General features: G+C 31.4%; 2 protein-coding genes across 7 annotated transcripts in view; both read left to right on the top strand.

Moving 5' to 3' along the window:
• Window positions 1-8,619, top strand: part of LOC116842911 (clavesin-1) — a 10,008-nt gene extending 1,389 nt beyond the window's left edge. Inside the window, exons 2-5 of the mRNA XM_032812773.1 lie at window positions 4,455-4,795; window positions 6,824-6,952; window positions 7,106-7,340; window positions 8,378-8,619. Coding sequence (XP_032668664.1) covers window positions 4,455-4,795; window positions 6,824-6,952; window positions 7,106-7,340; window positions 8,378-8,409 — 737 coding nt within the window. The 3' untranslated portion in view covers window positions 8,410-8,619. The remainder of the gene's footprint in view (window positions 1-4,454; window positions 4,796-6,823; window positions 6,953-7,105; window positions 7,341-8,377) is intronic.
• A 772-nt stretch (window positions 8,620-9,391) lies between these two features.
• LOC116842909 (alpha-tocopherol transfer protein-like) overlaps window positions 9,392-13,917 on the top strand; it is a 7,381-nt gene continuing 2,855 nt past the window's right edge. The window contains exons 1-2 of one of the 6 annotated variants that reach the window (XM_032812770.1): window positions 9,392-9,526; window positions 12,151-12,443. In XM_032812770.1, the coding sequence (XP_032668661.1) occupies window positions 12,173-12,443 (271 nt within the window). In that variant the 5' untranslated portion in view covers window positions 9,392-9,526; window positions 12,151-12,172. Of the gene's footprint in view, window positions 9,527-10,067; window positions 10,915-11,813; window positions 12,444-13,917 lie in introns of those variants that run through there. The other 5 variants (XM_032812766.1, XM_032812767.1, XM_032812764.1 and 2 more) reach the window with 5 other exon arrangements.

Here is a 13,917-nt window from a genome sequence, read left to right as displayed (position 1 = left end):
AGTCCGGGGTTCATTGATTACCAATCTTTTCTTATCTATGAATCACGTAATATTCTTTTTTCTACATGCAAAAAGAGTTTAGTTAGGTTAAGCAAATTTCTGGTGAAATATATATATATATATATATATATATATATATATGAACAGAGGAAAAAGTTTAACAGCAGATTAAAATACACTAACAGATCAAACTGAGTAGCAGAATATTTTATCGTACTCACATAAAAAGTTCAATTATAAATCTCACGCTGATATACATGCTGAAACAGATGGAACTACAATATCTGTGTGATAAGACTACTTTTCTATTCCCTATCAATCAGTTTTAATACAATGTTAATCTCTGTTATGTTTTTATATTTTCTTCTGATAGGGGATAAAAAAACACGATAATCTATGACAAGAAATACTTCAAAATCATTGAAAAAAACTTAACTATTAAATCATATCTTATCATATCAGAAGTCAAATTAGTTCAATATCTCTTTTTATCATTAATTAATCATTATTATTTAAGTCAGTTATTATCAAGTCAGTTAAATTTAAATACCATAATTTTAAATTTCGAAAATATTCACAAGGTGTGGTAATAAAAAAAAATATTGTCTCGCCTTATATAATCTGCCTTGAAAAATTGACCGACTCGATTCGTTTAATTTATTCCGACGCACCAATCCGATAAGTCGAACAATGCAAACGTCCCCTAATATGCACGTTTTAACGTTAATTATAGAAACGACTTGAGCGGCACAGCGGTGACGAAAGATTGATGGTGCCATTGACAGATAATGTCGAGGTCACACTGTGTTAGTCCGATAATACTTTTCGTCTTCCTTCACGTTTTATCTTTTCTCACTGTTGTCTCGCTTGTATAGATTTAACTCTTTTTCTCAGATTCGTGTGTATTGAAGATTCTTAGACTTTAAACTCTGACACTTGCCAAGATCGTAAATTTCAAGATCGCTTGAAAATATCATCTTGCTTGAATCAGCTCACGACGTTTCGAAATGTTTCAAATATTAAAATCAATAGGATCGAATTATCACAATAATATTATCAAGAGAAATAAAGAATTTATGAGAAATAAAGAAGGACGAGAACTCTTTCGCACGCAACGCATCTCGAGTTGCCAATTTACGACAGTATCTTTCGAACAGTATATACTTGATGCAATACTATACTTTATGTAACTTTGTGACATTCAATTGTATACTACGTAACATTGTAAGAAACATCTCCTTGAGAAAAATGAGTGACGAGAAGTACGCGATTTTGTAATAAAAAATAATTTCAACTGCAGTAAACAAGTAACAAGTGTGTCGTAAAGTGATACAAAGTTATCGGTAATATGATCGATTCACGAGTCAAGTGATATCAGGAGCAAACTTTGAGCTAAGAATAATCGAAAATGAGATACCGTATTGTTCGGACGTATAGTTAATTAAACGATAAATCGCCCTTCTGAGATTTTTGCGAGATAAATCGCGAGATGATATAACGTAACGTTAAACGTTAAGAAAGCGGGAAACGGAGTATATTACTCTAATAAACAAAGAACATTAGATCAACATCTTGAAATATTGATTTTACGCCTGTCTCTTGAATATTTTCGTTCAATATTTCAAAAACATTTCAAAGATATTGCCGGACGATAATACGATCCTTTTGAATATTACAAAAATGTTTTAGAAATATTCGAATGTGTCAAAGTTATCCGTAATAATGTTGATATAAAGTTAAAAACTACATATTAGAAAAAACGTTACATATTAGTAAATATCGTTGCAGTAACGTCCTATTAATGATTTTTTGCTTACTCGGATGTTTATTATCCGACATGTACTTTCGGTTGCGCCACGATATAATTTGAAAAATTCCAATTAGCGCTTTTCTATACTAAGCTGCCAAATTATTCGACGTTCTTTCTTTGATACCCGCACAATTTCATATCTGTCAAAACGAGTCTCTACCTGTCGCTCATTTATCTTCGTAGACATCCTGTGAATCCTTCTTCGGTTTTCATCTTTGGTGTGCTATTTATTCTCGTGGCCCGGCATTGTGCATATACTCGTGATTGCCTCACGCGGGCAAAGTATCCACTCTGTTTCAAATAGAATAAATAGAAGACTGTCGTGATTTCCTTATATCCTGCCAACAGGAAGCATCGAAGCGATTGAGAACTCATTGAAAACGCAAGTCTCGCTTCGCACGCGAGGACACGCTGCGTCGAGCTGACTGCGCTTCCGCAAATTAACAAAGAGATCTCACGCTTTCGGCGCTTTGGGTCGTTAAAACAATATATATGTGTTATAATTAACCATATGTACCTTGATCGAAAGGCATAATTCGAGATAGCGACCGAACGATAGTTCGTTCAATGCCAATGTGCCAAGCAAAGTCCAATGATACTATCTGATAAGAAGAATGATCAGCAGACTGTGAATCATTACAACCCATTATTGGATAAACAAATACGTGCGTGTACCATTGTGCACGTCCGTGTATATATCTCGTGTGTGTGTGTGTGTATGTGTGTGTGTATGTGTGTGCATGCAATGTGCACGATGACGCTAAAGGTATACAGTAACGTGTAAGAAAAATCGTACAAAGTCTTAAGCGATATTGACAGCTGCTGGATTATTCTTCGCGTAAAAAGATCCTTAAAGATCTGTTATTTTTGAAAAGAAATATTGAATATGTAAAATTGACTCGAATGAGTCTTTTGAGAGTTACGTAATTTATGTGCTTTACGTATTATATTCATGGAGAGAATATTATTTTATACATATATAGTTTATATATATATATATATATATATATATATATATATATATATGAGGAAAATACTGAATCTCTCGAATGTATCTAATCCTATATGAAAAAAAAAAAACGGTACGTTTAGCTCTCACATAAAGCTGGTTGTGCCTGATCTGATTTAATATTGAATCTGGTTGACACAAATAAATTTATATATGAGCCAACCATACATTCTTATTGTGTTTTGTTCTTTAAAGATGAATATTTAAACTTCCAACATAAAATATATTCACTATATAGAGGAAAGTAGCCAAAAGTGACATAGGCTTCCTAAAGCGACACACCTCTATATCTCATATATAAAATATTGTATTTTATCGAAACTATTATAAACGTAATTCGTTTTACCAGTAAAGTCATGAAAAAGTCATACTTGGTATATTTCTTGTTCTTTTATATGTTAAATTAGCAAATATTAAGTTTTAGAAATTCACAAGTTTTATTTCTATGATTTTTATTGGCGAATTACGTAGATTAAACATCGATAATTATCTTTTTGTCCAATATTAAGTTCTTCTAGATGCATTTAGCTTTTGTACAAATATTTTTTGAATATTTTAATTTTTATCACTTTTTTACTGTGTAACTTGAAAAATTTTATGAGAATGTATTTTAAAGTGACATACCTATAGTATGCAATAGCTACGATAGTCTGTGACTAACATAACCTGATTCTAATCTCACATTGTGAAGTGACATGTGTTGTATATGAACTTACTCTGCTGCAATAATGTAAATGTAAATCATTTTCAATAATTATTTGTAATTATATACATCAGTGAACACTAACTAACATAAATATTCCTTTTAAATAAAATGAATATTATTCAATCATTAAATGCAATAACGAACTATTTATTATCAAATATTATCATATATGCAACATGTTATATAACTTCCAATAGATATGTCGCTTTTGGCACCCATTTTCTTTGAACTCTATTTTCGTGCGTTTTATAAAAACATTTTTTGTTTTAAGTCTAGAAACAATTTCAGTAAAAATGTGATATTATCTGATAGAGGATACTTCCAACTACATGTATATATATTTACATTTATATTTTGAGCTTTACATTAACAATTATCTTTTTCATTTGTTTCTTAAATAAAGACTTAATTTTTGCAAAAAAATGTGGGTTTAAAGTTATAGACCTAATATATATATATATTGTTGAATGTTTAAATATCCCTATTTAAAGACCAAAATAATAAAAATGTCCAAGATTACGTGTACTGGCATTGGTACTTTTAGCTTAAATTCTTTTTATTTTATTTTTCTATGTTTTTCGTAGTATAGCATCAGTTTTTCGTAGTATAAACTATCAGTAACGTCTATCTCGTTAGGGACGTGGTAAACTTTACCAAGAATAGCAAAGTTTTAATAATATATTTCAATCCTTTCCAAATATTTCCAAATATAAATACATATGGAATGAAAGGATAATGGAAAAGAAAAGGCACATATGGAATAAAAGGATAATAAATTATTGCAGAATGTTAGTCTATTCCTCGGTTACAAATTTCCCTAGCAATCTCTAATAAAATTCTCTCTATGTAACATATATATTAGCTAACTTTAGCTCACGATTTTACAGGCATTGATAATTTTCTTGATACCGTGACGTTTTCTTTTTCAGAGAAGCCAAATCTTTACTATAACACCGATGACGAGATTTTGATGACCTTTTTACGACCGTGCAAATTTTACCCAAAAAGTGCACTGGATCTTATGCAGCGAATCGCGGAGTTCAAAGAGAAGAATGCGGCTTTATTGCATAACCCGCTGCCGAGCAGCGAGCAGGATGCTCTCTTAAACAACAATATTATAAATGTTCTAACTACCAGAGATCATAAGAATCGCAGAATTCTGCTGGTGCATTCTGGCAAACTCTGGGACCCGTCCAAAGTCACGTCCGATCAGATGTTTCGGCTCTTCTATATCATCCATACATTAGCTGTGCTAGAACCGGAGACACAGGTTGTTATCAATTGGATTAATGTCGCAGCGTTACGTTGTAAAAGGTGGTTTGAGACCGTCCGACTGGCGATGTCGTATTCAGATTTATCGTAAAACAGATCAAAAGAAAGAGAGAATTTATAGTGTAGTAAAATTTATATTAACATTCGAGATAAATATGCAAAAGAAAATAGCAATCATTTGTTACGCAAAAAGATCCTTGCGGAGCTATGCTATTTTTGCGGAAAAAAATGTTGAATACGTAAAATTATACGAACGAAAAGTTTTTTTTTTAGTACGACGTAATACATGTTATGGCACATTTTTTTTAAGTACAACGTGATATATGTTATGGCGGAGATGATATAATTTTATAGTAAAACATAGCTTTTCTTTTTACATAAGTACTAATTCAGACACATATAAGGGAGAGTGGGGCAAATAGGGATGAATTTTTTTCTCCCTCGTGTAAGCTATTTTCAAGTTGTTGAGATCGAACATTTTATTAAAACAATACTTTCCACCTTCAATTATACGAAAAACTTAAGTACAAGACTCGTAAGTCATATGGAATAACAAAATTTTTATAGAAACTAAAATCTGAATTCTGTCATTATTTGCCTCAGCGTGGCACAAATAGACAAAAAACAATCATGAAAAACTCTTGAACTTCCATTCAGTCTCTCTTTTGACGATGTGTGACTAACTAAAAATTGAAATATAATTTCTTTACTGCCATATGTAAGAATTTTATTAAAACAAATGATGTATAAAATCTAATTTTGGTGAAATAATATGACGCGCTTTTAAAAAGTGATTTTTCAAATTACTTATTAATATTTTCTGTATTTAAACCTAATTTAATAGCATTTAAGTTACACTCAACAAAATAAATGGGAAGAAATGCAATTCAACTAACACTGAATAAGTCAAGTAACATTATTTAAAATTTGTCACTCTTTGCCCCAGGAGTTACCCTTTCTTTTAAGACACTTAAAACAATAAACAAATTGATATATAGATATAGAGGTTAAGTCACACTAGAAGAAACACATATCGTACAACGCTGAACAAGTAAAATATCATTTAGGGGTTCGAGAGTCAAAACAATCTAAGTAGAAATACCCGAATAAAATTCAGGTTTTACCTTGTTTCATAAGTCAAAATTTTAGTCTTCTTTATTAGCTATGTTTGACTTAGCAGTTTAATTGTTTTTTTCAAAGATGATTAGATGTTTGAGAATTTACTCGCTATTGACGGTGATAATAGCACGCGGGAAATACAGGAGAAATTTAAACTGTCACTATTTGCTCCCCTCTCCCTTACTTATGAAAAATGATCTAAGTACAATATTCTTTAAATTAGAGGAATCTCATCTTTTATCTACAAATCTTGTTTATTGCGTATCACATAATGCGTATAAAACGATATCTTGTTTCACGCAAACGTATCCCTCTTGATTCAAAAGGAAAAAAGTTAGAATAATATATAATAGATTTTCAATTAATTAATTTCCCACTTCATTAGAAGAAGAATACTCTTTCGTCTTTTGCTTAGAATATGGAATTACAGAAAATGGCAATTATATTTCTTTTTTGATGGGGAAAATATTCTCTGTTACATTTTAATTCGAACAAGGCGTTCTTTTCTATTCATCCAAGTTTCCTTTCTTTAAATTCGTGAATACACAGATAACAAAATCGTAAAGTTTGCTATGTGCACCGGTAGTTAGGTAGGAACAACGATGTGTTGTAAACAATCATACGGTTATAATTTACAATCAACGCAGTTCAATTAGCTTGATTGCATAAAATAAATATTGCCGGAAAAGACGAATGCTAGACGAGCGATGCAATTACTCGTATATCTGCAAGAGGGATGCTAAAAATTTTCCGTTGAATATGATAAAACAAAGCAATACATATTTACATAAGTTCTGTTTGTACAAGAAATGTGAAAAGGATAGCGTGATTGTATTACTGTTAACTTTTAATTATAGTTTTTCAAATCATATCTTTACGACTATTTTCTCTCTGTTTTCTTTCACAGATATACGGTTGTGTAGTGATAATGGATTTTGACGGGCTTTCGATGAAGCAGGTGATGGGTCTATCGCCATCTTTCAGCATGAGACTCCTCTCTTTCATTCAAGACGCGATGCCACTGCGTCTGAAGGAGGTTCGTGTAAAGTTTACATCTAAAGTCTACACCACGTCTTGTTAGTTGAATCAAACGTTGGTGGAATAGAATATCGCGTAATTGTATTCGTAAACGTGAGTAAGCGCTTTTTCATTTGATTGGATAATTATCTGACGTGCAATTATCCATCAGGTTCACTTCGTGAAGCAACCGTTCCTTTTCAACATGGTGTGGCAAATGTTCAAGCCGTTCGTCAAAGAGAAGCTAAAGAAACGTATGTTCTTCCACGGTACCAAAATGTCTTCTCTTCATAGTCACATCCCTCCAAGCCACTTGCCGAAAAATTATGGCGGTGAATTGCCGGAGATTAATTATACTAGCGCCGACTGGTACCCGGTAGCACTCAATTTCGAGCATAAGATGCAAGGTGAGCTAAGTCGATAAACATTATCACTATGATTCGTTAATGACACATCCGCACTGAGAAAAAAGTGTTCCATATTTGTGACTATAATTACATAGTGAAAGAATTATAATCAGGAGGATTATTTTTATGGTAACTGTTGTTATAGTACTAAAAAGTAAACTTACGTTTATATTATTATCGGCACCGTTTGTTAGAAATTTAATACTAAATATCGCAATTTTTTACATATATAACCTTACGGTACAAGCAATATAAATAACCATTATTTCAGTGTAATTTCGTAAAAAGTGATACCATCCAAATAGAAAAACTTATTGTTATAAATGTTAAATATTAGGAAACGCAACATAAAAGAAAGAATAGAATTTACTACACCGTTTTTGTGTAATGATCGATTGTAAATAAGAAAATTGCTGCTTCATGCTTTGAGTAGGACTGTATCGAGTGAAATATGGCAGATAATATCAAGAAATTAATTTCAAATTGACATTTATTGTTTAAATAATGAAATAAATATATAAAAACGTAATTCTATTCGATAAATAGTGAATTTATGAGTAGTTGCCTTGGTGTACCAATGAAAATATGCCTCTCGGGCGGCTTAAACATATATATGTATTGAATAAACTCCTTAAATGCTGATAAGGAATCAATGCTGTGTTGTATCAATGCCGATTATCTTGGCATTGGATAACTGGCGCACTTTTATAAAATATAAGCAGAAAATACGCTGATTGCAAAAATTGTTTTCTAAAAATCAAGCTAGACAGATATGTATGCGCAGACTATGCGCAAGTAAGCATTTGCATCATTTAACGATGTTTATATTTGAATTTTTAATACTTCTGCTATGAATATGTGCTTGAAGTTATGCGGAAATCATCGATTGAATGTATAATAAACTCCGGTGTCTAATGAATAGAGTGATTGAACTTTGAACTTTCGTATATGTTATCACGCGGCAATCGGCCGCCTATTCTTGCAACATTTGATATAACTTTGTATTAAACACTTAATGATAAAACGTTTCTTTCTAGAATGGAGTACATTCGGATTTCGCCAGAAATAATAGTTCACCGTTTACGTCGTCATCATCATTGTGATGCTACAGTGATGTTAAATATTAGTTTTCGCAATTCGCCAGAGAGTGAATTTCGGACGTCAAAGGAATATACACGTTGTACTACATAATATAATAATATATAATGCAATATGCATTTATGTACATAACGTATATTATGATATTGTATGTATTAAATATATATTTTTGATAACCGAACTTATATATTTGAATAATTTCGACACTCTGATAAGCACACGACACTTTAATAGAAAAAGCATTATCGTGAAGAAATTAGATTAAAATTGCATATGCTGTATAAAAAATGACACATTAAATTTAGCATATTTGGAGTGTCGTAAGAGGATATCATCGACTGAATGCTTGTCAATGTACACTTCGATAGTTAGTTGTAGCAGCATTGAATAGTTATTTGAGACAAACACTTTTGCGACAAATATCATTACTGAAATCAAGTTGAAAACATATTTTTCTCATGCGCTATATATTACTACTTTTGATGATATTAAAAATTTGAAATTACTGAAATTTACTAATAATTTATAAATAATTCTTGTATTACTACGTCAATAATTATAAGGCAATTTTAGCGTGCAACAATTGCACGCTAAAATAATATGTTTTACACGGGACCAATCGTTACGTTTACGTGGAATTTTTGTGTAGAAACTTCATCGTGTAGGAAGTACACGTACATTCGTGTAAATTAATATTCGTATTATATAAACAATGTTACCAGCTTCCGGCTCGAACGGGCAGCCTGCGAATTAAAATTGGAAAATACCATGATAGTCTAGACCTCTATCAATATTCAATCGTTTATATACACGAATGCTGTAGTCGAATTGAAAGTTCGAAGTTTCATACGATCATTTACGTCATATCGGTTAACTTAAAAGTTCATCTTGCTATAATAAATTCAACGTTAAAACGAATGATAACATTTATATATATATATATATATATATTTTATCATTCGTTTTAACATTAAATTTATTATATCAAGACGAACTTTTAAGTTAATCGACATGACGTAAATTATATATATACAATATATAAGACCTTTTTCAGCGTGTACTTATCGTTGAAATCAATAGGCACAACTGTACGTATAGTACCATAAATTGGAAATTACTTGACAGTTTTACCGACAACTTTTCCTGCCTTTCATCAATATCGTTATCGATAATTGCATTAAATCTTGTTTGCGATGAAAGTAGCTTACACATCTAAGCATTTTCAATTACCTTTGATCTTGTAGAGTATTCCAAACCTTGAGCGAGAAAGAGAGATTTCTTTTAATTAAATTATTTTAGCAGGTTGCGTTTTTGTGCAACCGGCGTACCTATCTTTAAGTCGAGTATTTTGTATTGAGTATTTATATGTAAATTATAATACTCTATGTTTAGATAATGTAAAGTATATATGAGATGACATTTGTGTAGACTAATAAGTAATTTATGAATATGAATATATGATTTGTTAAAAAATTCAAAAAGATTTATATTTTTGTTTAAATTGTAGAATTTTATGATGTGAATTTATACACGTTGTTTTCTAAACAAGTTAGTATTCGTAGAATCTTCTAGTTATATTCTTACACACAAAGAGTTAAACCTATCAAAATGTCATATGATGAAATGAAAATTTCACACATAATTTTTTACTTATTTTAAATATTACATTTATAATTAATATTCAAAACAAATACTGTAGTCCTGTATAATTTAATTATACAGGGTTATAATTTAATTGATCTTTTTTATATATTTAAATATAATTTACAATATTCTATGAGAAAGAGAATATAATTTACAATATTCTATCAGAACTTTCATTGTCTACGTTGTAAAAAACTATGTACATACAACATATAAGACATACAAGACTATGTACATACGTGGATAAACAATCTGCATATACATAATCTTGAAATCTACGACGCAGTTATGCTTGCAATAAGAATTCGAAATTTTACAAAGTTTGATGTGAGAAACTTTTGAAACTGTTACATCTTTATCGCAATTATATAATCTATAACGTCGCATAATGGACATTACTGTTTCTGTAAATACGATTGCAAACGTTATGTTCGGAAGTAAGTGGAAATGTCGCAGTATTCGATCTATATTACACTATTCTTTTAAGGCTACACTTTATCGATGACTCAGCGAATCATTCTCGATATATATATATGTGTTGCTTAACCCTTCCAGTCTCGGACATTTTCGCCAGCTAACACGATTTTCACCGCATCATTCGCGGCGCGAACTTCTTCGAGTTAAGAGAAAAAAACGGACTGGTAATTTATTTATCCGCGATTCATTAATCGCGTACCGTACTTGCCTATCGATATATTATTGATGCAGTGAGAATCGTCGTTGAAATTCCCAAAAATGTGACACGCATTGATACATTACATTGTCACGAAAATTGTTTGTAAACAACTGGAAGTGCGCGACTTTGAGATCCTGACGATTTTCGTACCTCTGCGTAACTATTAAACTAATCTTGATGAACATTCGTATCGTACGCTTTTGATAAAATCGTGTTATTCTAATTTATTTTAATTACGTCTCTCTTACACGTACGTGCGTTTATAGTGAGATAGTTTCTATTTATTCAATACATAAATTGTGATTTAACATATTTTCACTACTTCGTATCACGTATGTGTGATACAACGTGTGATCTTTCTTATGAAAGACCAATATCACATATGTATTAGAACTGTGATTTTTCTTTCAATGTCCACATAAATAAACTGAGTTCACACAATTATGTATAAAAAAAATGTAGGACGGTCTTTGGGCAGGGTTTCCCAAAGGATCCGTGAAGAGAACGTGTTAACTTCCTCTCTGTATAAACATATTTTTACTTTATTCTTTTTTTAACTTTATTTTTTCGCTTTAGAAATTGAGTTATGTACGATTCGTCGCGTATTGGAAAGTATGAGAAAGTGCAGTTTAAGAGTGAAGCTTCGGCGATTATCATTGGATGTTGCGTTTACGAACCTTTTCTTGCAATTGTAAATTTTCCATTTAATGAAGCACATTAAATTAATCCTTTATTGTCACAAAGCAACATTAAAGTTTTCTGATCAGTAAATATTCTAAACCGGTTTTAATTCGTATTGGTTTTTTCTGCTAAATCTCAATTATATATTTAAATCTGAGGAAAATTACAGTACATTTACATATATCTCGAAAAAAAGAAATATAGCATACTATAAGAAATATTTATCAATTTTTCATCACGATTTTTTGTTCAAATGTTGATGCAAATGTATCGAGATAATTGTGATATAATGATTTTAAGTGGCGCAACGTGGTAATCCACGTAGTGATTTTTCTCGGCACATAACATAGATAACGAAGGATTTTATATTCCAGAGAAATATTTAACCACGTTGCAATTATAATTGTTATACAACTTTATCCGTATCACTCATAATTACTCACGAGAATCTTACATTCGAGCACAGGTGTTCTGTCGCCCGAGTAGTGAAATCTCGACGGAGATACAAATCTACGAATGTGAAGTTACTTTGTGTAGATTATTGTACAGATTATCGGTGATTTCTTGATCTGATTTCAAAATTAGAACTATTAAAACTTACGCCGGCTTTTGTTATACCGTACAAAAGTGCTGTGATTTGTGCAAATATCGTGAATCGTTTCCTCTCATATTGACTCATCCTGGCGATGCCCGTTTGGCACTGTTTGACAGATACCAGGTGCATTGCAATTGAATGGACACAATGTCTTCATTGACAACCATTACGGATGATAATATGGATACACTCGAATCATACGATTATAAAAAAATAATAGAATACATAAAAGAACGGTTGAATACCGCACCGAAGGTCTCACTGAGCGGCTATACAACAAACTTAGAAATATTCGACTTAAAAGACAGTGATGACTGTGATCTTTTCGTACAGATAGCCAAGGAGGATCTGCGCGAAACGCCAGAAACAGTTGCTCAGAGCATCAAGGAGTTGAAGGAATTGCTTGCAGGTATTAAACGAAATTCGTTTTTCACAGTACGAGCGTAAGACAATTCATGCGCTTTTATCTCGGTACGAATTAAAAAAAAAGCTTCAAATGTTCAGCGAAATTTGCCATTGGTTTTTTAGCATGAAATATCAGGAACTCATTATTCAATTTTCTACTTATCACCTTTCTGCTGTTCTTTATATATTAGTAGACGGCTAATTTTTATGCGATTAATTTTTACACGAAACAGGTTTTTACGCGCGCGAATACGCATGCACGCACACACATATAGATTATCCGTTTTCACAGTAGGGTTTTTTTTCTTAGATTAGTCATTGTCTTCTTCGTTTATTTCACTTAAAAATCTATTTTACGTAAAAATAGCCGCAAAAAAACAATATATAAAAAACGCAGAAAGGCAACAAGTAAAAAATCGGATATATATATACAGGGCGGCCTAAGTGTTACAAGCTAATAACTCTAAACATATTTGTCCTATCAAAAAATTGTTTGAGAAAGTCCCCCCTTGAAGAGGGACGGGGGGTAACTTCAAAGTTTCAAATGGGGTCCCCTATACAATATTACATATTTGGATTCTACAAACAAGTAAAAAACAAGTAAACTTTGTCTGAAACATTTCTTTGGAAAATGCTCCTATCAAAAGTTATAAACATTTAAACTTTAATGTAGAATGTATTAAAATTAATGATAAATTAAATAAGACTCATAGTTTTTCTGTTTTGTTTTATTTTATTAAATATTCGAACTGTTGACTATTAACATCTAAACACTTATTAATTTTTTTTACAAAACTTTGCCTAAGATGCCTTGTCACTAAGGTGACCCGAGAAATATTGTTTAGAGTTAGGCAAAGTTTTGTAAAAAGAATTAATAAATGTTTAGATGTTAATAGTCAACAGTTCGAATATTTAATAAAATAAAACAAAACAGAAAAACTATGAGTCTTATTTAATTTATCATTAATTTCAATGCACTCTACATTAAAGTTTAAATGTTTATAACTTCTGATAGGAGCATTTTCCAAAGAAATGTTTCAGACAAAGTTTACTTGCTTTTTCCTATAGAATCAAAATATATAACATTGTACAGGAGGCCCCATTTGAAATTTTAAAGTTACCCCCCGCCTCTTTTCAAGGACGGAAGTAGATTTTTGTTTATGTAGTTAGAAAGGCTCCTCGAATATATGAAACTTTCTCATGAACAACTTTTTGATAGGACAAATATGTTTAGAGTTATTAGCTTGTAACACTTTACGTGGGCCACCCTGTATATATACAGTGTATCCCATAAGTTCGGCAACGGCAAGAAAACTCAGCGGGGGAGCATTTTAGAGAAAAATGTTTCGAACAAAAGTTGTAAGGCTTAAAAAGTCGCATTTAATGACAGTAGTTATTTGACCTAAGATGACGTCGCCAAGGTTAGGACAAGATCAACTTTGCTTTTTTAAATAGAAATACATATTTTTTATTACTGG

Source organism: Odontomachus brunneus, unplaced genomic scaffold (assembly GCF_010583005.1).
Source record: "Odontomachus brunneus isolate Ranch 3 - 2012 unplaced genomic scaffold, Obru_v1 Obru_scaffold_028, whole genome shotgun sequence".
Classification (NCBI taxonomy): Eukaryota; Metazoa; Arthropoda; class Insecta; order Hymenoptera; family Formicidae; genus Odontomachus; species Odontomachus brunneus.
Note: the sequence above shows the minus strand (reverse complement) of the source record. Positions and strands in the feature narration are given on the sequence as shown.